This window comes from Falco naumanni, chromosome 12 (genome assembly GCF_017639655.2).
Source record: "Falco naumanni isolate bFalNau1 chromosome 12, bFalNau1.pat, whole genome shotgun sequence".
Taxonomy (NCBI): domain Eukaryota; kingdom Metazoa; phylum Chordata; class Aves; order Falconiformes; family Falconidae; genus Falco; species Falco naumanni.
In genome coordinates, this window is record NC_054065.1 from 12,361,582 (window position 1) to 12,383,708 (window position 22,127).

Here is a 22,127-nt window from a genome sequence, read left to right on the forward strand (position 1 = left end):
TCTACAGGGCATTATGTGGCTCTGAGCTAGTAGTTTGGTAGCGAATATGAGCAGATCTGTATATCCACTTGGTTTCTTACCTGTGGTCCTGTTCATTTAACCTCTGTTCCTATAAAAGGACAAATGTCTACGTCCCGAGACCATTTATAATACCCTTCTATGTTAATTGGGTGACCTGTGATGACCTGAAAGTAAATATTTAGCTCAGTGATCTCTCAAAATTAAGCATAATGAAATACATTTTGACAATATATATCTTGCATACTTTTGTGCTACGGCAACAAGGGCTCATCCCTTAGACTACATGGGATGTAAGTGGCAAGGTTTTGGCAGCAGGGGAGCTGCAGGCACGGCCTCCGTAGGAGAAGGCCAGGGGCTGCCCTGTGTCAGATGCAGCCACTTCCAGCTGTCTTTGCAAGGGAGCCATCACAGGCTGCAGCTGAGCCCATCAGCTGAGTTAGTGGCACATCTGTGAAAATTAAGAAAAGGCAGAAAATGCCAAGGAGGGGGAAGGAACATGAAGGGAACAAGGGAATGAAGAGGAGGAGGGAAGAGCAGAGGGAATAACAAGGTCAGAGAACAAGGAGGTGCTCTGTGACAGAGCAGGTACTTCCCTGAAAGGACTGTGGCTCGTAGAAGACCTATGCTGGAGCATAGGACAAGAGTGAGAAGGAAGGAGCAGCAGAGAGAAACTGCTGTGTACTGATCTTGACCTCCTGCACTGCTCATTTTCTCACCAAAGGGACTGGATGCAACCTGCAGCAATATAACAAGGGGGAAGGAGAGGTGTCTGGAGTGAAGCTAAGCATGGGTAAGTGGGAGGAAAGATGTTCTGATATTTGTCCTTTTTGTTTCCTAATACCCAAATCAGTAATTAAATATTTATGTTAATTGCCAATAAGATAAGCTTTACAGAGATTACACTGGTTTGGGGTACATGAATGACATGGAGCAGGTGAAACTTTATCCCATGGAGACTGTAGAGCTGGGGAGCCACTAATATCCTATGCAGTGTCTGTTGCTAACGCGAGGTTTGGCTTTAGCCATACACCAGCAGTGTACACATAACCACTAACCACCCCTGTGTTGTCTCCCTTTTTCAGCCATGGGTGTCCCACTCTGTTTAGTGTCTTTTGAAGTTCCTCTTTTATCCAGAAAAGAGAGTGAATCGAAGTAATAGGGTGCAAACAGATACTGTGGTTTATTGTGTTACTGCTGTCTAAGGGTGTGTAGCAAAGGTGAATGAGTACTGGTGAGTCACATCAGATGAGCCCAGGACTCTCAAATTATATTTTCATTCCTCTCCTGCCCCCAGCAAGGCTTGTATCTTGCATTCATGGAGCAGTGCCACAGTTTCTCCCTTGTTCTGTGTCTTTGCTCTGCATGACAAGTGCCATCAGTAAGCCTGATGTGCCATCCTGCAGCCAGCTGCGTGTGATGGTTGAGATCATGGACTGGGACAGAAGCAGTGGCATCAGGCTGCCTGACAAACCTGCACCATTGCCTTTTCCTGCCTAGCACAGCTTCAGTACGTGTCAGATGCTGGAGAAACCTGATCATGTATGTCACTTGCTCAGAGTTTTCTAGAAATGGATTTGTGTGTACTATAATAAAGAAACTGGTACTGACCACCTACATGAAATATTTAACTGCTTAGAGAGAAAAAAAGTCTCAGGAACCATGCATTAGCGAACCTGAGACCTGTGTTGACTTGAGCCCAAAGAGATGCCTTGATTGCACCTGTGTAGGAAAAGATGCAGCCGTTATGTGTGTCCCAGCCGGGATTGTTGTTATGGTGATTATATTAATACGTGTGGAGACTAATCACAAGGAAGGGCTTCATTGCAAGAGCCTCCACTACGTCTACAGGACAAAGGAAAAAGGTGTGTCAAGGGAACTTATCCTTAAACCTTCTCATGAGATTCTATTTCTTCTAAGCTTCTTTTTCTGCACACTGTTATTCTATTTCCCTGTTTGGCTGCTCACATTTAGCACTCTTTCTGCAGCAGCCAGGTGGAAGCAGTTTAATGTAAGCATTCAGTGATGTGTTGTGTAGGCTTGGAGGGGGGGAGACAAGGGGAGGTCTGGCTTACTTAAGCCCCCAAGAATGTCCTAATCTTGTAAAGGATATGAGTCTCCTGTGTGCAGGCCTCTGGAAAGTTTATGGATAAACTAAGATCCGTAGAGGTGCCTGTGTGTCAAAGTTGAACTGTTTGCATGTGGCTTTATTTATTGTCCCTAAGTAGAAGGAAAATAGCCCACTTTTAATTAATGGGGAAAATGCTACACGTACGTTTACTTTGGCTTGACTAAAAAACTGTTTAAATTTCATTTAGCTAAATAAATATTACTGTATGTCAAATTTAAGCCTATTTTAAGCCTGACTTATAGGTTTAGCTTGCACCTGTAACCAATATAACTTGCTTGAAATCCATGTGAAAGTGGTGACCACACAGGGGTTTGTGCTGGCTTGACGTTTTAGTATTAGTTAAATTGCCATAGCTTGTAGGTGTGGACCTCCCCTTAGTAGCCTCCAGCAGTGAAAGTGATGTCTTTGGGTTTTACTAACGACAGTAGCCAACATTTAAAACTTGGCTGCATGCTGACCACTCTGTTCACACCATTTGGCGCTTTTGCGTAAGACCACAAGTTTGCTGGCAGGGTACCCTGTTTCTTTTCAAAACTAATGTATTACACCTGACCACATCTGTCTCAAGAGCTCACAGCCTGCACACTTGTTTTAAATACATCTGTCAAGACAAATTGTCCACAATAGTGCAATCTCAAGACTTCCAAAATGCAATTACATTGCACAAGAGTACCAAGGAAAGCCACCTGCTCAAAGTAACTGCCTGTGTGTGTGTGGCGGTCAGGCTGACAGCGAGACCTGGAAGGGACTGTATGTTTTGTAGTCAGTCCATCACAAGCTTCTTGCCTCTGGGCACATCACTACAGATGTTTCTGCTTCCTCCCAGGTGGGAAGTGTGCATCCCATAATGGTACCATTTCATGAAATAAAGCATTACATGCCTGATAGAATGACTTGGTTAGTTGTATCTATTACCTAAATGAAGGGGGTCCTTTAGACAAAGCTGTAGGCTTTGAAGGAGTGCTGAGGTCCATACTGATCAAATTCCTACTGCTGTAGCCTTCACCAATCCCTGACTATCACCAGGAAATCCCTTCCCAGCACGTGGCAGAATTTTTATAATCATTATAAGGCAAAAATTTATTTTTTTAGTTTCATTATACTATGCAATCACTTACTAACTGTGTGATGTCATTGAGTGAACTCTGTTTTTCTTATCCAGCTTTCCTGAATTCTCCTGAAACAGCTGGACGGCAATGAGATGTTTAGGTTGGAAAGCAACTGGGGGCAGAGTTTCTCAAGGTTATCTTTATTTGGAAGTGTAACTGTACCTTTGGCAATCATTTTTTTAATAGGAACCACTTATTTCATATAGAAAAGCTTTGCTATGATTTTATTTTCTTTTTGTGCTTCTCTTGCATTGAAACATTGACTATCAGAATATAATTTATTTATGTAGATTAAACTGATAGTTGTATTTTACTCCTCCATCTCTAGAGTTGGTGGTGTGGTTGGATACCATTGTGGCATGATCTAGAAAAGACATTTATTGTTCCAGTAGAACAGCAGTGCTTAATCACACAAATAATGATGTAATGGTGGCAGTTGGCATCTGCAGTTCAATGATGTGATCCCAGGTTTTGGCTCCGCTGTGGATATGTGGCTTAGCCCCAGTCAGCCAGTTCTTCCTCCAGTGGAAACGTTTTATTCTTTTAGAAACGTTATGAGAATAAAACCCTTTAGTGGCCACATAGGCTGTTTGGGAGCATGTTACAGTAACATCAGGGTCTAGGTATCCACTAGTCAAGTAGTTGTCATATAATTTTTTTAAAATTCCTGCAATTTTCCACAGAGCATTACTTGTTAGTTACTATATAGCTGCCTTTGAGCTGTTGCCAACAGCAGACACAGATGATGCTTTTCTATGCAGTATGCTACAAAGGACAGTAATACTAACAAAAAACTGAGAAGCCAGATCAAATCTTTTCCCTTGTACATTTCACGCTCAGCAATTTTCAAGGGATAGGCAGAAAATGTGCTGGCTTTTCTCAACTCTGTTTTTTAAAGAGCTGACTAAATAGTATTTTGAAATAGCCAATTTAAGATTTATTTCATTTTTCTCCTCTTGAAGAAAAAACTAAGTCAGATAAAGTTGGAAAAGCTATCTAGCTGTCTGTGAAAAATCAAGCTGGTAGTTGAAGCATGTAGAGAAGGATTTGGGGATGGTCAAAAAGGACGAACATGCCCAAAGTTCTTTACTTCTATATATTTACTTACTTACAAAGGGATTCTAGCAAAAGTTAGATGCCAAAGTGCAAAGTTGTGATCCTGAAGAACACAGCTCAGCTGCTGGCTAACTCTCAATGCAAGTAAACCAAGCAAGTGCTTTACTCGCTTTTCTTCACTTTAAATGTATAAACAGTTTTGGGAAGGAAGACTGAACCTAGGGTAACCCTGGCTCATGTGTGGCCTGACCAGCAGGTTGAAGAGCTGTGTACCTCCCTGTATTCTCTCTCTGGTCCACTTCAGACAGCTTTGGGGTTTGTGTGATGGCACAGCTCCAGCAGGAAGCATTAAGGCTACCCAGGCTATCCCCAGAGCTGTTAGGATGCTTTTTGTGTTAATGTCAAGCATGGGTTCAAAGCCAAGGACCACTGTGTATCCACCTTCCCCTTTTTCTTAGGTGAGCGCTCTGACTGCTTACTGTTGTGTGAAGGGAATATTTTCCCCCAATTCATTGCAAATAGGAGCTCTGCGTGAATCCTGGAAAAATAGGCATGTGTTCCTTCAAAAGGGGGTTTTGCGCCATCAAATTCAAACAGAGGAAAGTGCTTTCTTCTGGCTAGGAGGAGGGCACTGGTGGGGCAGGATTGACTGCTTGCATTTCTCTGCTCAGCTTTCCTGTTGGCTGACCCAAGCTGCAGCATCGTGTGTGCACTGACAGTAAGCTGTGCTGATTTTTTGCAGGGCCCTTCTCTCAGCTTCAGGGCAAAGTGTGTCATGCCTAAATCCATTGTTGGATGGGACCAGAAAAAGCCTGGCTGTAGGAACCCGTCTGAAAATAATAGTGTAGATTCATAGAATTGTTTAGGTTGGAAAAGACCTTTAAGATCATCAAGTCCAACTGTTAACCCAGCACTGCCAAGTCCATCACTAAACTTCATCCCTGTGTGTCAAGTGTCACATCTACAGGTCTTTTAAATTCCTCCAGGGATAGTGACTCAACCACTTCCCTGGACAGCCTGTTCCAATGTTTGACAACCCTTTCAGTGGAGAAAAACTTTATATTTGTAGGAGAATTAAAGCAGTTATATGGTTCATCAGTGCTTTGCACGATGAACATTATGTTATGTGCAAGAACCTTTGAAAAGAAATTTCCCAAATTCCTGCATTTTTTTGCTTCAAGGACTGTTTTAGCTCTACTCTTGTTATTTTTTCTAGAAAAGTTGCTGGATTTACTTTGTAATTGTTTGTCACATTTCGAACACTAATGGTCAGGCAGTAGTGGGGCTTAGTCACACACAGACAATAAAATACTGATTTATTCTCTTCTTTAAATATAAGCTGGGAAATTATTTCCATTTTGTGCATCTTTTAGGTAAATGGATATGTGGTAATTAAATGCATAGTAGATGTATGGTACAATTTAGAAGTTTCTGTATGTGTTCAGCTTTCCGTGAGTGTTCAGCTTCCATGAGAACATTTATTTAAAAACTGTAGAGACTGATCTTAAGGTTATTTTAAAAATTGCCTCCTAGTTTAATGTTTGCTGTGAACTTAATGAAACATTTTATGTGGTCTGTGCCAATTAAGACCATTAGCATTACCATGAACTGGTAAACTTAGGGGGAAAAATGGTTATGCTTAAAATCATAAAAGCAGGGTTATTAACAAAAAGTGACTTATCAAGTGTAAATAAAATGACCTGAACAAAATGTGCGTCATTGTATATGCGTGCCCTCATTTGCCATCTGGATTCTGTTTTATGACCCTAGCTATGGATTTATTTTGTGCTAGTGGACAAACAATTGGACAACACTTTAAAAACTCAGGCTGGAATGTAGGGAAAGCTTATGTCAGTCTTTCACATGCTCCGTATTTTTCAGGGGAAAAAGTTTATAGAAAAGATGAGTTGAACTGTAAACATTGCACTATGATAAGTCTTCCATGTAGTCATATAATTATGATTTATTTTACTTTCTTCAGATTTTCCTTGAAGTCCAGCTAAGAATGCAACCAACAATAAAGTGAAAAAGCTGCACAGCTGAAGAAGCATCCTTCTACTTGGTGAAAATGCCTCTTATTTTTTGACAACAATTAAAGGACAATGGGGTCAAACACGCTTGGGAAGGCTGCAACATTAGATGAGCTTTTGAACACTTGTATTGAAATGTTTGGTATGCTTTTTCAATAATTTACTTTGCTATTCTTGAAATCCATCTTATAATGTAATCCCTGCTGTTCTCTGATTTAGCCAGTCTTTCCCTTGGCAATCAACATTTCTGTTCTGTAAAATTTTCCATGTTTCATTTTGGCCCAGAATCACAGAGGCCAGAATTTTAAACACATGCATACTGTATTAAATTTTCTTAATACAGATACTGCACAATGGTGAGTATAGTGGTTTTTAAAATGCTGGCCTTCACCAAGAGAAGTGTTTAGTTGAATTATTCAAGCAGTTATTTCTGGCATTGATCTTTGTCTTGAGTGGTTACACAGCTGCATTTCTGACCAGTCCTTTTTTGGAAAGGTTTTCCAAATCATCATGCAATAATTGGCAAGAATATGACTTATAGTTCATGTAATCTTTTTACTCTTATTAAAATGTGATGTACCAGGTCTGAAGGAAAGAAGTGATGAAATGGATCCTTGATCCATAACACCATTAATCACGACATGTGTCACATTGCAGTCAGATGAGCTCATGGATGGGCTTAAATGCTTTGAAATTAACAAAGCTACATTTAGATTCTCTTGAAATGCAGGACAGCTTTTGATTGGAATGAGGTATTACATTTTTTTCCCTTGTGGAGAGAAAGAAGTATCTAAAGGTAAGAGAGGTTAAATAATTGGGGGATGGACAGATCATGCCCACTGACTGTAGTGAATCCCCATATATTCATTTCTGTAGACCACTATCAAACCTGTTGTTCAAAAACCTAATGGAAGTATTAGCAGAGCCCATATACTTGTTGTCCGTTAGAAATCACGCCTCTCTTCCTTGTATACACACTCCTGCAAGTATAGTCCATGTGTGGTTCCCATTTCATACATGCATATCGTGTACTGTCTTTTAAAATTAAGAGTGACAGACAGAGAATAACCTAAGATTGCAGATGTTGAGGAAGACTGATGGTCAGCCAGCCTGCCAGGGAACAACTCTTTCCATGGTTTCAGTGGCTACATGGCAAAGACACAAAGGTCTGTAAGGCAGCTGGAGATGGGACCCTGGGCACAGATGTGAGGTGCTGTTTTGACATTGAAATCCTTGAGGCAGTTCTATTTTATTTTTTTTTTTAACCATCTGATAGTTAACATAGAGATATAAAGCTGCAATAAAGCAAATATTGGAAGTGGTTGTACGTCAATTATCTTCCCGTCCTTTTGGTGAACTAATTTTGCATTTGTTCTTTGGATTACTGGCAGTCTCTTTGTATAATGTTTAGCGTAGTGCCCGTGCCACATTTTTGTAGCTATGGCCTGTTATCTATGCTGGTTTGGGGGAGGGGGCTTTAAATACCTAGCACTACAGTCTAGCAATTGTTACCATTAAAGGAGCATTTTTGTGCTTTGGTTTTTTTTCCTACTTATTTGGTAGATAATGAGCCAACATTTCCACCTTTGATCCTTCCTATCTGATACTCTCAATAAAAGCTCTTCTCTGTTCATGAATAACATGGGTAACTCATTGTTTCTCTTTTGCAGATGACAAAGGCAATCGGTGCTCCAGCCATTTGCCAAGAACCTTTCTTTTAATGCACCGGTGGTATCTGCCTTCCACAGAGCTGGCTGGCAAGCTGCTGTCCACATATCCTTTCACAAAGCCTTGCAAATCAACATTGCAACGTCAAAAGCGGATTGTTTCTGTGACTGCATGTAAAAATGTGTCAATTAGTGACAATGTTTAGAGGTGAATTTTTTTCAAACTAAAAGATGGAAGTCTGTGAGCTTCTTTATGCTACTGCTTGTGGACTTTTTCCATATGCACGAGCATACTGAGGCATACTTTGCATTAACTTCAAGTAAGTGGAAATATGCATCCAAGATAACTTTTCAAATGTATCCAGTGGGCTGGCCTATGACTACTATGAACTTCCAGCAGTAGCTAAGCACCTACATGTCATTTGTACCTCTTAAAGACTTCATAAGTATTATCATATTTGGTTAGACAGAGCTGGCAAGAAACTGTTTTTTGCCCCGAATATTCTGCTGAACAAAGCGGTAGCCAGGAAATGGTCTTAGTCAGCAAAGATGCTGTGAAAGTGAATGAAATATCAGAGCATACTGTGGTTATCTCTAGAAGAAAAGTTTAATACTGTTTTTTATTCAGCTGGTCTAGTGTCAGTCTCTTCTGTTGATAAAAACATTACAGAATCAAGGTACACAAAGCTTTCTTTAACTAGCGTACATATAGAGATGCCAGTGGGGAGAACTGCAATGAATTCAGATTAAAAATCTGCTATTTCATGAGGTAAGCATGCTTCTGGTCCTTTAAGGATTTTGGGTTTATGCTTTTGTGAATACTATCAATATAATTTCTTTTTGTGAAAAATTAAAACTAAACCATGGAAATAGAAAGCTTTTTATTCCCCTCCCCCCCTTGATCTCCAGTTCATAGTGAACAGTGACTTTCTGTGCTTTGAAGATCCACCCAGCCTTTAAGACACTTAACTGAATTGAGCTAAAAAGCTGATTGAAAACTTATTATGATTTACCCAGTGTTTGAGTGTGACACCCCTTAGAGGGAGACTAGTTCAGTGCCAGACAGAACAGAGTCACATTTTGCTTCAAGATGTAATCTAGTGTGGTAGAGGGCAATTGTCTCTAGGCTGCTGGCTTCAGTCCACGCAATCCCTCCCTAATTTATGACGACAGGAGTGTGTTAGTGATGCCACAGCTATTACAGGTTGGGTATGTTCTAATCCTTCCACTGCCTGTCTCTGACCTTGTTTCTGTGGGAAAGCTTTCATGTGTCCTGTACAAGCTGTGCTTGCGTAGGAACATTTCCCCATAAAAGAGAAGCCCCGATTTTTGAAGTTAACATGATATAACCTGCTTCCCTCAAACAAATGTTTTTTTCTTCCATCCTCTGGACTAAGCTATATTGCTGTGAAGAAAGGTGAAGGGGGTTATTGAAAGCAGGACTGATAAAGCCTTTTCCGTACCCCCTTAAATAGCAGAGGAGACATCCCATTTACATGGTTATGGTGGTAGAACTGCCACTCAAATTCACATCTTCATTTTCATTGCAAAATCTGTTCTGAGCAGACAAAGTGTCTCACATGGAAAAGGGCTAAGTGCAAGTGTCACCTGGGTGTCCTGGCATCATGAGTCAGGACACTGCATGTGCCTTTTGTGTGTCCCACCTAAGGCATCACTTTAATTTTGCATTTCACTAGAATGCTGCTGTGTGGTGGTGTGTTAACCAAAGGAAATCATATGATAAAGTGGCTTTTGCTACTTCAATGTCACAGATAATTACAGAAGCAATAGGTTGAGGTAGTCCACCCTCTCTGCCCAAAGGCCAGTGGGTCTGAAATATTTGTAAGTCCTATTAAAAAAAAAAAATGTATGTACATATACGCAGCCACTGAATGTTATGCCTGAATCCCTGGGCATCTCTTAACCGCTGCCTGTGTATTTCAGATACTGGATTTTGGAATTTCCTGCAGAGTTTAATTTGGATCTTGGGCTGATTCGTTTGACTGAAGAGTTTCGAGAAGTAGCCAGCCAGCTTGGATATGAGGATCACATCCATCTCATTGATATCTCCAGCATGTAAGGGTGTCATGAGCATCAACATCTTTCTCTTTGTCTCTGTAATAGCAGAATTCTAGTTCTGTGCAAAACATAAAAATATTAAGGGCCATCTTGATCTTGAGAGAGCAAAAAAGGAGTTACAAAAAGGTTATATTGTCTTCTAAACTTGAAGTTGTTATTAATTTGAAATTCTACTTGTAGTGTCACAGTAAAGAGAATATTCTTATCTGTATGTAGCTTTTTAATATTAATGGAGAAAAAATAATTTTCCTATCAAAGGTAGTGCCAATTATGTGATTAATATTACTTTTTTCCTGTAATTTTTCATATGGAATGACAAGCGATGCAGTGACTAGCTTGTTGTATACATCTTGCATTTTCACAGGGAAGCCTTTTTGTTGTGTCATCAGTAACCTGTTAATTTTTTCTAATGGCTTTCTGTGTACTTCTTTTCTGTGATTTAACTGGATAATCTTCACCATTCATATTTGTAGTTTTATTGCACCAAAACTGCTATTTCCTTGACATGCTGAAATGAAAGTTACCTTTTAAACATCACCAGACAGGTTCTTGTGTCTCACCTGATATTGTAGATTTTCTTAGGCATAGTGATTTTTCCTTAATTAAAAATGGCATAGTCACCTGGGAGAACAGCACTATTAATCTCAGCAAACACTGCACAAAAAATAGCAGTGAAATCACGTGAATATTTCATCTTAAATCTTAATTTTTAAATATTGTTAGCAACCTCTTTCTGCTCTCTGAAGTGCTTTTACTGTATATGGATAGGAATTATTCCATTGCTTGTAAGCAAATGATTTGTCCTTTTTATCCACCAACTTCTTACTGTTTTGTTAGCTGTTTGACTGACCATTTCTGTTATTCCATTATTTCATGGATCTGTGGTCTTACAGAATAATAATTAATCTTTGATGTTATGCAAGTATTTTTTGGGGTTGGTTTTTTTTTTTTATTCTGTATCAGAATTTTGTGTGACCTGTTCTTGTATTTCCAAAACATTTTTTAATTATGGCTTCCTGTATCATACAGAAGACTATGTTATCCTTTAGTTCTGATAGAAACCTGCCATTATTTATCATCTGCAGTAGTGCCTCCAAAATTCTTATCTTCTGTTATGCTTGTGAACAGGTCTTACTCCAAGGGTTTGTTATGTGCTGGATGTCACAGATCAGAAAGTTCATGGTCTATCTCTTGGTAATTTCCTGCTGTGTGTGCAAACTGTGGGCTACACTCGCGTATACCCAAACAGAATTGAGAATTTATACCTATTTTGCTGTTGCAGTCCTTCCTATGACTGGATGAGAAGAGTTACACAGAGGAAGAGGATTTCCAAGAAAGGAAAAGCCTGCCTGCTGTTTGACCATCTGGAGCCCATTGAGCTAGCTGAACATCTCACTTTTCTGGAGCATAAATCTTTTAGGAGAATTTCTGTAAGAAGCCTACAACTTTGTCACTTGCAATTAGGAGCCTGATTCATATGTTTTAACACTTAGGACTTTTTCCCCTCAACATTTCAGTGTAGTAAATCTTTATAATCCTTCATATAATGAGCATAGCCATGGCTGCACCAGCACTTCCTTTATCTTTTTCATGACTGATGCTTTTGGTGACAGAAGTTAATTTTGTGGAGAAATCCTGGGTAAAAATTACCGCTAAATGCTACTGCTACCATGTGTTGCAGCAATTGATTAAACTAATATTAGTGTTCAAAATCTTCAGGGTTGGGGTTTTTTTCCTCTGAGGAAAATAATTACTTTTTAGTAAACATCAGTCTTTGCAATGAATAATTTTTGAAGAGACTGAAATATATATAGTCCACCACTTCTTCAGAAACTGTCCTTTCGTTTGCCAACTTGGGATCAGAAGATCACTCAGGTTGGAATGGATATCAGGAGGCCTCCAGGCCAACCCCCTGCCCAAAGCAAGGTCAGCTCTGGGACACACCATGTTCTTCAGGGACTTTGCCAGTTGGGTCTTGAAAACCTGCAAGAACAGGTTCTTGCCTGTGCAGAAGAATATTTTCTCCCATATTGGTTCTGTAGGAAACTCAGATACAGATGCTTCTTTTCACACAGTATTGTACAAGAACAAGAGGCAAAAATGGATGAAAATGAAAGTAGAAACTAAAGCAAAACAAATGAGTAACCCAAATGCCAAAAGAAATGCTGATTTCTGCTGGCAGATACCCATGTGAAAAGGTCGCATGATGCCACTGTATCTGGTGGCAAATGGAAGCAGTAAGGTCTCAAGATGACAAATTCTCTTCAGCAAAAAAAATTAGACTTTTTAAAAGTGTTTAGGAGCATGAAAGAAATCCAAACTAAGAAAAATATGTGAGTGAGTTTGTTTCAAAAGAGGAAGGAAAAAGAGATCAATGAGAGCTGAAACCAGTCTAAATAGAATCGCTTTTGATGTCATTTAATAACGTTCAAAGTTTTATAACTCTAGACTTCAAATCATGGGAAAACACCCTACTGTGATCTGTGTAATGCTAACCTCAAAGAAGGAGGGAGGGACAAGAAAAAAGGCATGGATTTCTGACTAGACTGAAGATACGTTTTAATTCCCTTTGAAATTCCAGGAGGAAAACTCAGACCTACAATGAATTTTTTTTTCCTTCTTGTTCCTAATTTGTCTGTTAATTCTTCAGCTTGAATTTTGCTATTTCAGATGTTTCTCTGCAACCAATTGCAGTTAATTAATCTTGTACTACTTGTTTTTTTCCAAGCTATGTAATTGTAGAAGATGATTAGGCTGAATCCTGGCTTTGGTTTTACCTATTTTAAAAAAATATGGGAGAGGAGAAAGGGCAGTGTTAACTATCACAGAAAATATTTAGAAGTATCTGAACACTGAAATACTGTTTATCTGCAGTTCTGAGACAGGCACCTGCTGTGTAAGAGTATATGCATCATACGGTTTTCTAGCAGGCAATTTTGGATCAGCTTAGACCAAGACACCTGTGTTAGCTGGCATTGCTAGCAACTCCCTACACGAGCTGGAGTTACATCATAAGCTTCTGCAAATCTGTCTTTAAGGGACAGCTGGAAAATGTTTTCCAAACATTTAGGGAAATCTAATTCTTGCAAGCCGTAGCTCTCCCATGTAGAACCATGTCCATGAATACACAGGAATTGAACAATGACATCAAAAGGAGTAAGATTTATCAGAAGTAGCTCCTTGTGCGACAGAATTTTTTTACATAGGCGAAAGAAAATGAGTGCATAGTTAGCTTCTCGGGATGCAGTTCAAGCTCCTGTGAAGAGTAACAGAGCTCCTGTTGATTTCAGTGGGGCCGAGATTTCCCTCTTTACATCAACAATGGAGTTTGTCAGGAAATTGGAGTGGGATGAAAGCTCTTTGTTATATGCTTCTTGCTTGTAGCACTAGATAATTCCTATAGAATATCGTGCCATGGGCATGTCAAGTAAAACTACACAGAATAAAATGTTGTAAGTGTTGAGTAAATTACAGGAAAGAAAATTCCATGGAAGTAGTAACCATGCTCATCATGCAAGCTCCTGCGTTAGCTGCCACACAACACTAAAGTTGAAATTTAAGTAAAAAAAAAACCAACCACAAAAAAAAAAAGGCAAAAACCAAACTTTTAAGAAAGAATTGATGTGCAGCACAAGGAGCTTTTAAAAGAAAAAAATGATCAAAGTTTCAATTTGACTGAAGTTGTCCACTCTTTTTACTGAAAATGTTTTTCCTCTATTAGTTCACCGACTACCAAAGCTATGTGATCCATGGCTGCTTGGAGAACAATCCTACTTTGGAGAGATCTATTGCTTTATTTAATGGTATCTCCAAATGGGTCCAGCTCATGGTTCTCAGCAAACCAACACCCCAGCAAAGGGCAGAAGTAATCACGAAGTTTATCAATGTTGCACAAGTAAGTCTTGCATATGAGTGTTTTTCTTCCAGTATAAAGCAATAATATTGAGATAGCAGCAAACAAACTGGGTGCTCTTTGGGCTGTTTCCTCAGTGAATAGTCTGTTCAGCACCACTGCAGGTTATCTATTTATTCAGGTGTGGTATGTCTGTGTTTTTTAACTAGCAGACATAACTATAAAATAACTTTTCTTTGTTGTATCCTAGTTAGTAACTGTCACTATTGCATGTTTCTTCTGGAGCTAAGCTAATTAAAAAAAGACATGCTGAACTATTCTCGTATGTACCCTGGTTTAGTGATTTCTGTTTTAGCAGTGATAGGTTGTCTTCTTTAGCTTGTCATGTGTGACACTGGATAGCTGCCACATGTGTTTCCTTGATTTTTAATTATGCATGATCAATCTCCTGCAGAAGCTCCTTCACCTTCAGAACTTCAACACACTGATGGCAGTTGTGGGAGGACTAAGCCACAGCTCTATCTCTCGCCTGAAAGAAACTCATTCTCATCTGTCTTCAGAAGTCACAAAGGTAGGGTGGACTGCAAAATACAGAGATATTGAGCAGAACATCACCTCTTTGAGGTCTGACGGGTTCTGCAGTGCAGGTGTCTCACCAGCACAATACCTGGATCGTGGCAGGGCATCTAAAAGGCACTTTGGTGCATTCCTCTCAGTGGAGAAGGATCAGCTCACCAAGATCCTCTGCTTGATTGCCAGTGCCAGAGAGGAAATTAACACTGTCGACACCCTGACATGAGTTGTGCTCATGTAAAACAGATTAAGGAAATGCTATGAATGCTTTCACAGAGACTTGCTTCTGTGGCTATTTCTAGGACTGGAATGAAATGACAGAGCTGGTCTCTTCCAATGGAAACTACTGCAACTACCGCAAGGCTTTTGCTGACTGTGTTGGCTTCAAAATTCCGATTTTAGGAGTTCATTTGAAAGACTTGATTGCTGTCCATGTCATTTTTCCCGACTGGATAGATGAGAACAAAGTTAACATAGTGAAAATGCAGCAGCTTTCCATCACCTTGAGTGAACTGGTTTCCTTGCAAACTGCCTCTCATCATTTAGAGCCTAATATGGATTTAATTAACCTGCTAACCGTAAGTATTGAGCATGTTTGAATTCTCTTCTGTTGTTCAGATGTTGAATGTCAGTAGGAATATTCCTATCTATAGAGATAAGTGCACATTGTTATTTTGTAGAAGAAAAGGGAGAGAATACAAAACTGAAACAAGTTCACGTAAGGTGTGAATGAAGTCAAAGAGAGTTTCATTGTTGTAGTATGTGATAGCTGGAAGCAGCAACAGGATATCAACTGATATCAATTAGTTATTTTAAGGATGACAGAAAGAGGGTTGTATTTGTGTTAGGAAAAGTAAAAAATAAGCACTGACTACTTAGAATTGAGGCTTATGTCTCTTGCACAAATTTCAGGTAGCATGTGGACATGGACACACAAGTGAAATTCCAGCTTGAGCATCACTCTGTTCTTGCTCCCCTGTTCTTTGTGTGCAACACAGTATTCTTCCTATCCAGTAAATAAAAATGCTCTTGAATGATGTTAAACAGCCCCTGCCATCCTTGCTGTTTCCCCCTTCCTTTCCCCTTGGTAGTGGCTACATTTTGTGTGCAAGTTTCAAAGCTCTCCAGAATTACAGATAAGGATTTGAATACCCCATTTCAAACCAAATGAAAGTGATATTTCAAAAAGACTGAAAAAAACCCATTTTTTTAAAAAGCTGCAACTGACAATGCTAAAAGGAATTAATATTCAGTTTCCTTTTTAATATGTAGACAATGAATGTAATTTTTAAAAATACTACACTTTATTTCAAAACACACTGAAGCATGGAGCCTGAACCACCAGGCCAGATCCTGTTTCTATTGAACCGTGATCATTTTAGCACTGATCTCAGCTGCAGCAGCGTTTGACCCAGCACCACAGTTTGTTCAGGTCATGGGCAAACCCCAGTATCTTGGAATTAAAGATAGAATCTGTGAAACTTGGAAAAAAAAAAAAAAAAGGCTTTTTTTTTTTTTTTTTTAATAAAACAGTTGTTGTTGCAAGCACATAGAAGTCACCTACTCATCTGAGAGTAGTCTGAAACTTGTCATGTTAGGTAAAGGACTCTCTTAATATGTAATTTTATGCTGTTTCTGTTCTTGTTTTTTAAGTTTGTATTTCAGATCTCTAATCTGGACTGAAAGAGAATCTCTTTGCTCTCCTTAATAGAATTATTTTTAAAATAAACTTAGAACTAAACAAGGTCTGTGTGTAAATAGGACAGATCTGAGAATTTTTCTAGTGTTCATTTTGTTGTATAGTATGAACTTCTCAAGACCATGTTTTTTTCCAAATTTCTTTTTTCTCTTTTAGATGACAGGAAAAAATCTAGATCAAAAGCCAGGGAAAGAATTTGACTCTCTAAATAGCTGTGTCTGATAGTGTCTCAGCATTGTCCCTCGCTCCCTGGGGAGGTGGGAACCAAATTCCAGGTTTTCCTCAGTCAGGTCACAGACTTGAGGTGACTCTCATTACCTCGCTAGTTCTAGCTAAATGTCTTAACTGGAAGGCTGTTGGGCAGGAACCTTGGGTTTTTTTCCTTTCATGCTTTACTTTAAAATGCTCAAAACCATGCATATCTAGAAAGTAAGCAAAGGTGGTAGTTTGTGACGGATTTGTGCTGGGACTGATCAGGTACAGAGCTTTATGTTACCAAGGCTGATAAATATGAGCCTGCACTTGGAGCTGTCAAGCTGGTGTGGATATACCTGTGGCTTCATTGTAATGAGGAATGGGAAAGTCTGGGGGAATAGGAAAACCTTCTCCTGTCACATCTTGTACAGAACAATCTGGAAACAAGTCCTAATCCTGGTTAGTGTGACAGGGGACAGAAGGGACTGTGTGCTGCCTACTGCAACACCCATTTAATTTAAATATTGGACTACGAAGGCAGATATTTCCTACCTTATTTTGTTTCTGTAGGGATTGAGTTGCTCTCTTATCTAATGCCGCTCTTTCCCTCCCTGGTTGTTTCTGACAAGCTTGGCTGTGAGTAGGGGGAAGTGGAACCTCAGGCTTTAGGGAATTGAGCAGTTAGAAACTGAGTCCCAAAGGACAGAAATTAGACAATGTGAAGTGAGAGATGGAAGCTGAACTGCTGCTGACATTTTCATTAGCTGTTCTTCTCTCTTCTGGGTGACAGCCTGCTTTCCAAAAAGGAGCAGAAGTCTTCAGATTTTTCTAAGACCTTGCAGGTTCCTATCCATCATTGTATCAACCTGAGTTTAAATAGCGTCTTTTTTTCTTTTCTAAAAAAAGTATTTTCCTTGGGGTTTTTTTGTTTTCAGCAAAATTATAAGGATTTGTTTAAATATTTCACATTTAATTCAGTATATTTCATTTACTAAGAGAAGTAATTGAGTACATGATGGGTACTTTTTCACTTAGGATGCTCTGATGTATTTATTAATTCCTAATAGAACTCTGCTGACATTAGCTACAGTTGAGCCGATCTGATTGTAAATAAATGAGGCTGTATGCTGCAGTGTTGATTGCAGACCTGATCACTGGTTAAAATTAACTTTTGCTGCTTTTTACCTGCTAACATGATTCCATGGTGGTACCTTTTAATAATGATGGAGACAGCCATGGGTATTCTATAGACAGGTGTAGGTATCCTAAAACCTTTACCCTTTACAGGGTAATTCTGTCTTCATAGCAGTCACTGAAAGTGTAGTGGTGGGTCAAGTATGTTTGAGAGTGTGGGAATTTTGATTTAAGATGGTGACTCCTGGAAAGAAAAAAAAAAAAATCAGCTTTCTTCAGAAAGTTCCTGGACCAGAATTTTGGTACATATCGTAATATGAATATTCTCAATTTTATTCCAGTATGTAGGTTTTGTCTCCACAAAGTGGGTTTTTTTTTACAGTGATCTTTTAAACAGTAATAGTGAACTTATATAGTAGATGAAATGGCTCTGTCAGTCTTTTTGTTAATAAGGAAGTTTTAAATTATAGGCTGGGGTCAGAGAAAGAGGAGAAGAAAACCTAGGATTGCAGCCCAAAGCTGAAAAGAACTGCCAACTAAAAATAGTTGACCTTGGTATGTGCAAATGGTCTTTTAGCAGATTTAGCCTCCCTTGCTGCCAAAGTCATCCTCAGTTTTCAGAGCCTGAAGAAATAACTATTCTATTTATTGCTAGGTCTTCCCTCTCTAATTTAAACTGTAAACATTTTTCTCATATTTGACTTTAGAGAAACTCCCTTTCAAAAACAGTAAATGTGCATAAATGTGTAGAGCACTTTTCATTTGTGTGAGCATCAGCTGACCCAACTATTTGCTCAATTCTGCAGTTTTCCCATTAAGCTGCTTCTATCTGGGCAAGCTTTTAGTAGGTGTTTTGTCCTGATAAGCGATGTGTAAATCTCTTGCCTGGCCTCCATCCCTTGCAGTGTTGCCTTTCACACCACACTTAGCAAGTGCTAACAGCCTGGCCTGTGCTTTCTTGACAAATAAATCACTGGGTGCTGGTTTGCTAGTCCAACAACTTGCAAAAAAAGATGAAATGGGGACTTTGTGGGCATGTGGGAATTTGCCCTGGTTTTAATTTCCCTTGGTGGTGGAGTCCTGTCCACCCTGGGGGAACCAATACCTTTCAAGTGGTTTGGCAATCACGATGTTTGGGAGACTGTGTTAAGAGCTATGAAGTGAGAGCTTGGGTGGGGTGAGGGCTTCATTGTAAGCTTCAGGCCACCTGGTCAAGGGTCTTATGGGTATTTCTCAGATGCTACTGTGCGTGTAGACCAAAAGGGTGAACGGGAGCAAGAAGTGTCTCTAGCTTCAGTGGTGTAGCTGCTGAATGCTTTGGGAAAGTTGGTCTCTATCTCAGCTTAAATGTCTGCACACAAACTTAAAAATCTGCTCCTCCCCCTATCTTATTGTCAGCATAAAAAATCAGCTTCTAGCTCACAGAATTTTAGCTTTGAACAAGTGGCTGAAAGAAGCCAGTATTTTCCATGGAAGTTAACAAGCCACAAATAAGGCAAAGGTTTGCTGTACGGAGGGCAGTGAGACAAATGCCAGGTTTACCTGCACAGGAGACAGCAAAAGCTGAGAGGGAACTCGGGGTGCAAGCCCTCTCGTCATGTGTAAATGACTCTGAGTTATGTGAGCAAGAGAAGTAACTGTGCTATGACTGGGCTGCTGGTGAGCCAGAGTGTCTTACACGAAGATGGACTCACTTCTTAGCGCATGCTCGCTCTTTGTGTGGTTCTTCCTCCTTCCCTGCCTTATTTGCCACACTTGCTCCATCTCCACTGACTCTATACATGGTTCTGTACCAGTCCCTGGCATCCAAAACCTGGAGCTAAGAAGCAGAAGCAATAAAAGAGAACCTAAGTGTGAGCTTGGCAGTGCACCAGAGAAGAACTATAGCTCTAATGACATTTTCATCATTAGAAAACTTACAACCGGTAAGGATACTTAAGGGATCTCCTTACCTGCTGTGTGGTTCACAATGTGAATAAAAGCCTGTGTGTAAATGTTTCAGTGCTTTCTGTGGATTGGAAGCAGATCTCAGTCTCCCAACTAGGCTGCAGTGTATTTATACTGTGTTAGAACTTACTTGGTGCCACCATTTTCCCCCCACTATTTTTAGGTCTCAACAGCTATTCATCTAACCTGTTCTGAGACTGTATGCAAATGACTGGAAAGTCCCAGGCATTTGTACAGTCTAGTGAAGAGAATGAGAAATATCTAAACAATCAAATTGAAAGTCACCCTCCCTAACTAGTGTTTGGTTAAGTTCCACTTAGAAAAAAACAGCTGTGCCTTTCTGATCGCTCCCCCACCCTCCTCAGTCCCCTACAAATTGCTGTAAAAATAGGACAGCAATGAAAGTCAAATCAGAATGGAAACTGCCACCCACTGTAAAGGTTGTGCTAGGAAAACTCTTACTACACTTCATCCATCAGAGCAAAACTGTAAATAACATATAAAATGAGTGCTTATGTAACTGCATGGTCATCATGCTTGTGATTCTTTTGCTGGTATTTGAAACTTCTGTACTAGACAATGTCTTGTCCACTGTGCGCTTACACATTGTGCTTAATGAAGTTATGCCTGCTGCTTATCATAAGGTCAGATAATTCAGGGACGGGGAGATACAAGCTTGCTCAGTAAATACTAATGCATTTGCATCCCCAAATCCCCACCCTGCTCATCTGGCCTGCTGAGAAAACTGTGCTCTGTAGTAGGAACAGAGCAAGGTCTTTTGAACTAGCAATTCTGCTGTCAGTTCCAGCCTGACATGATAATACATGTGCTCCAACTGAGTTCTGCTTGTTCTATACCACCAAGGAACCTAAGAATATAGTCACTGAATAACTAAGTACACGAACGGTATTTGTTACAGCAGCAGTTACTGGATCTACATTATCTTTAGGACAGGTCCTTAAATTCCCCTGTGACAGCAGCGTGCTGCCTGGGTAAAGGAACCTGCAGGATGCTCAGGCTTTTACTGGTGCCCATAAATTATGAAGCGCAAAAATCAGAGTAGTGTTCCAGCTAGACAAAATGAATAATGCAATATCTACACATCTCTAAACCCGTGTGTTTGCTCTGGATGTGTACCTATCTTGGGAAAGGGCACAACTCCTGTATTTCTCATTGCACAAAATTCTCCCTAAAAGGTGGTTCCTAGCGGTGGTTCTGCAGTATGGTGTTACTGGTCCTGCTTGTTATTTGGCACTTCAGGTTCTCTAAAAATAACCTTCTGTCACTGTCATTCAGTCAGTAGTAATTCTGTCTGCCTGCTGGGAAACATCCTTTTAATTAAATCTTAGCTTAAATGGGGATTTGCATGGTAGATGATAACTTCAAATCATGTCAATTACTCCACAGCCAATTAATGTAGGGACATGATCACAGGAAACATACAATGCTCATTTCCTCTCGTTGCAAAACATTAGCCACAGTGTTGATTACTCTTCTCCTTCATCACTCTGAAAGAGGAGGAATTTACTGCAGACCTGCATTAGTGCAAGAACTCAGCTGCCAAAGTAAAACCAAAAAGATTCATCTCTACTTTAAGCGTATTTATACCCCTTCTTTTCCTCAATAAACCCTCTAGAGGAAAAAATGAGCGCATGGAAGAAAAATCTTTCATTTATCTAAAAACAGAAGCTGAAAGGGAATTTGCCTTACTTGCTGGGAGGGGATCAGGAACAAGCTAAGCTGGGCTAAGGTAACTTGGATTGCTCTTCATGGAGCACTTTTCTGCATCAACACTGGTGCCAAACTACCTGGCTTGCCCCTCCCAGGCCTGTGCAGTCCCCAGGGTTTTCCAAAGAGGCTTTTGCTGCTGATCTCTGTAGAAGGGCTGCAGTACTCTGACTCTCTTAAGGGATAAAACTGGCCCAGAACACAATCTGAAGTCCTTCTAGCCTAGCCCCTTTACAACTTCTTTCCTGAGGTTTTTGTATTCACCAGGTTACTTCTCTGAGATCTCTTGTGACCATTGAACTGCTAGAAGAAAGTGTTTTGCATCAGGGTGGTCTTCAGTGCCAATGTCCCTCTTGGGAGAAGGTCAGCATGCAGCCCCTCTCACTCGATGTGTTGGGATGCAGGTTGTGACGGTCCAGGAGTATAGTGCCTGCTTGGCTCAGTACAGGTGTGAACAGCGATGTGTGCTCACCAGGGCGGCTTATGTTAGCTCTGTGAAAAGCTGTCTTTCCAGCAGCTGCGTGCAGTTTTGACATGTGTCTTGAGCTCCAAGTAGCTAAGCTTTTTATTTACCTTCAGTAGGGGGTCCATCTCTGCTTAAAAGCCTGCAATATCCAACCCAGTCTAATAAATATTTTACTGGTTTTCCCTCTTTTTTACACATAGCTGTCCCTGGACCTCTATCACACCGAGGATGATATCTACAAGCTCTCGCTGGTGCTGGAACCAAGGAACTCCAAATCTGTAGGTCATTTTTTACTGCGTTTTAACATATTGCTTTTTTTGTCTGCATGCAGTTGATTAAATTTTTAAATGACAGTTAATGTTTTTCCTTATTTGTATTCACATAAAGCTCTTTAGTGTTATGCTTGTATAGTAGACACAGTCACTTTTTATAGGTTTTAGTG

At 40.0% G+C, this 22,127-nt stretch overlaps 1 protein-coding gene across 7 annotated transcripts in view; it reads left to right on the forward strand.

Moving 5' to 3' along the window:
- The window catches only part of RASGRP3 (RAS guanyl releasing protein 3), a 63,077-nt gene that overhangs the window by 24,279 nt on the left and 16,671 nt on the right, over positions 1-22,127 (forward strand). For 6 of the 7 annotated variants that reach the window (XM_040611603.1, XM_040611600.1, XM_040611597.1 and 3 more), the window contains 9 exons: positions 6,296-6,486; positions 8,015-8,117; positions 8,718-8,780; positions 9,956-10,087; positions 11,373-11,520; positions 13,812-13,985; positions 14,398-14,514; positions 14,819-15,094; positions 21,886-21,963. In XM_040611603.1, coding sequence (XP_040467537.1) covers positions 6,417-6,486; positions 8,015-8,117; positions 8,718-8,780; positions 9,956-10,087; positions 11,373-11,520; positions 13,812-13,985; positions 14,398-14,514; positions 14,819-15,094; positions 21,886-21,963 — 1,161 coding nt within the window. In that variant the 5' untranslated portion in view covers positions 6,296-6,416. Of the gene's footprint in view, positions 1-739; positions 812-6,295; positions 6,487-8,014; positions 8,118-8,717; positions 8,781-9,955; positions 10,088-11,372; positions 11,521-13,811; positions 13,986-14,397; positions 14,515-14,818; positions 15,095-21,885; positions 21,964-22,127 lie in introns of those variants that run through there. The other variant, XM_040611602.1, reaches the window with a different exon arrangement.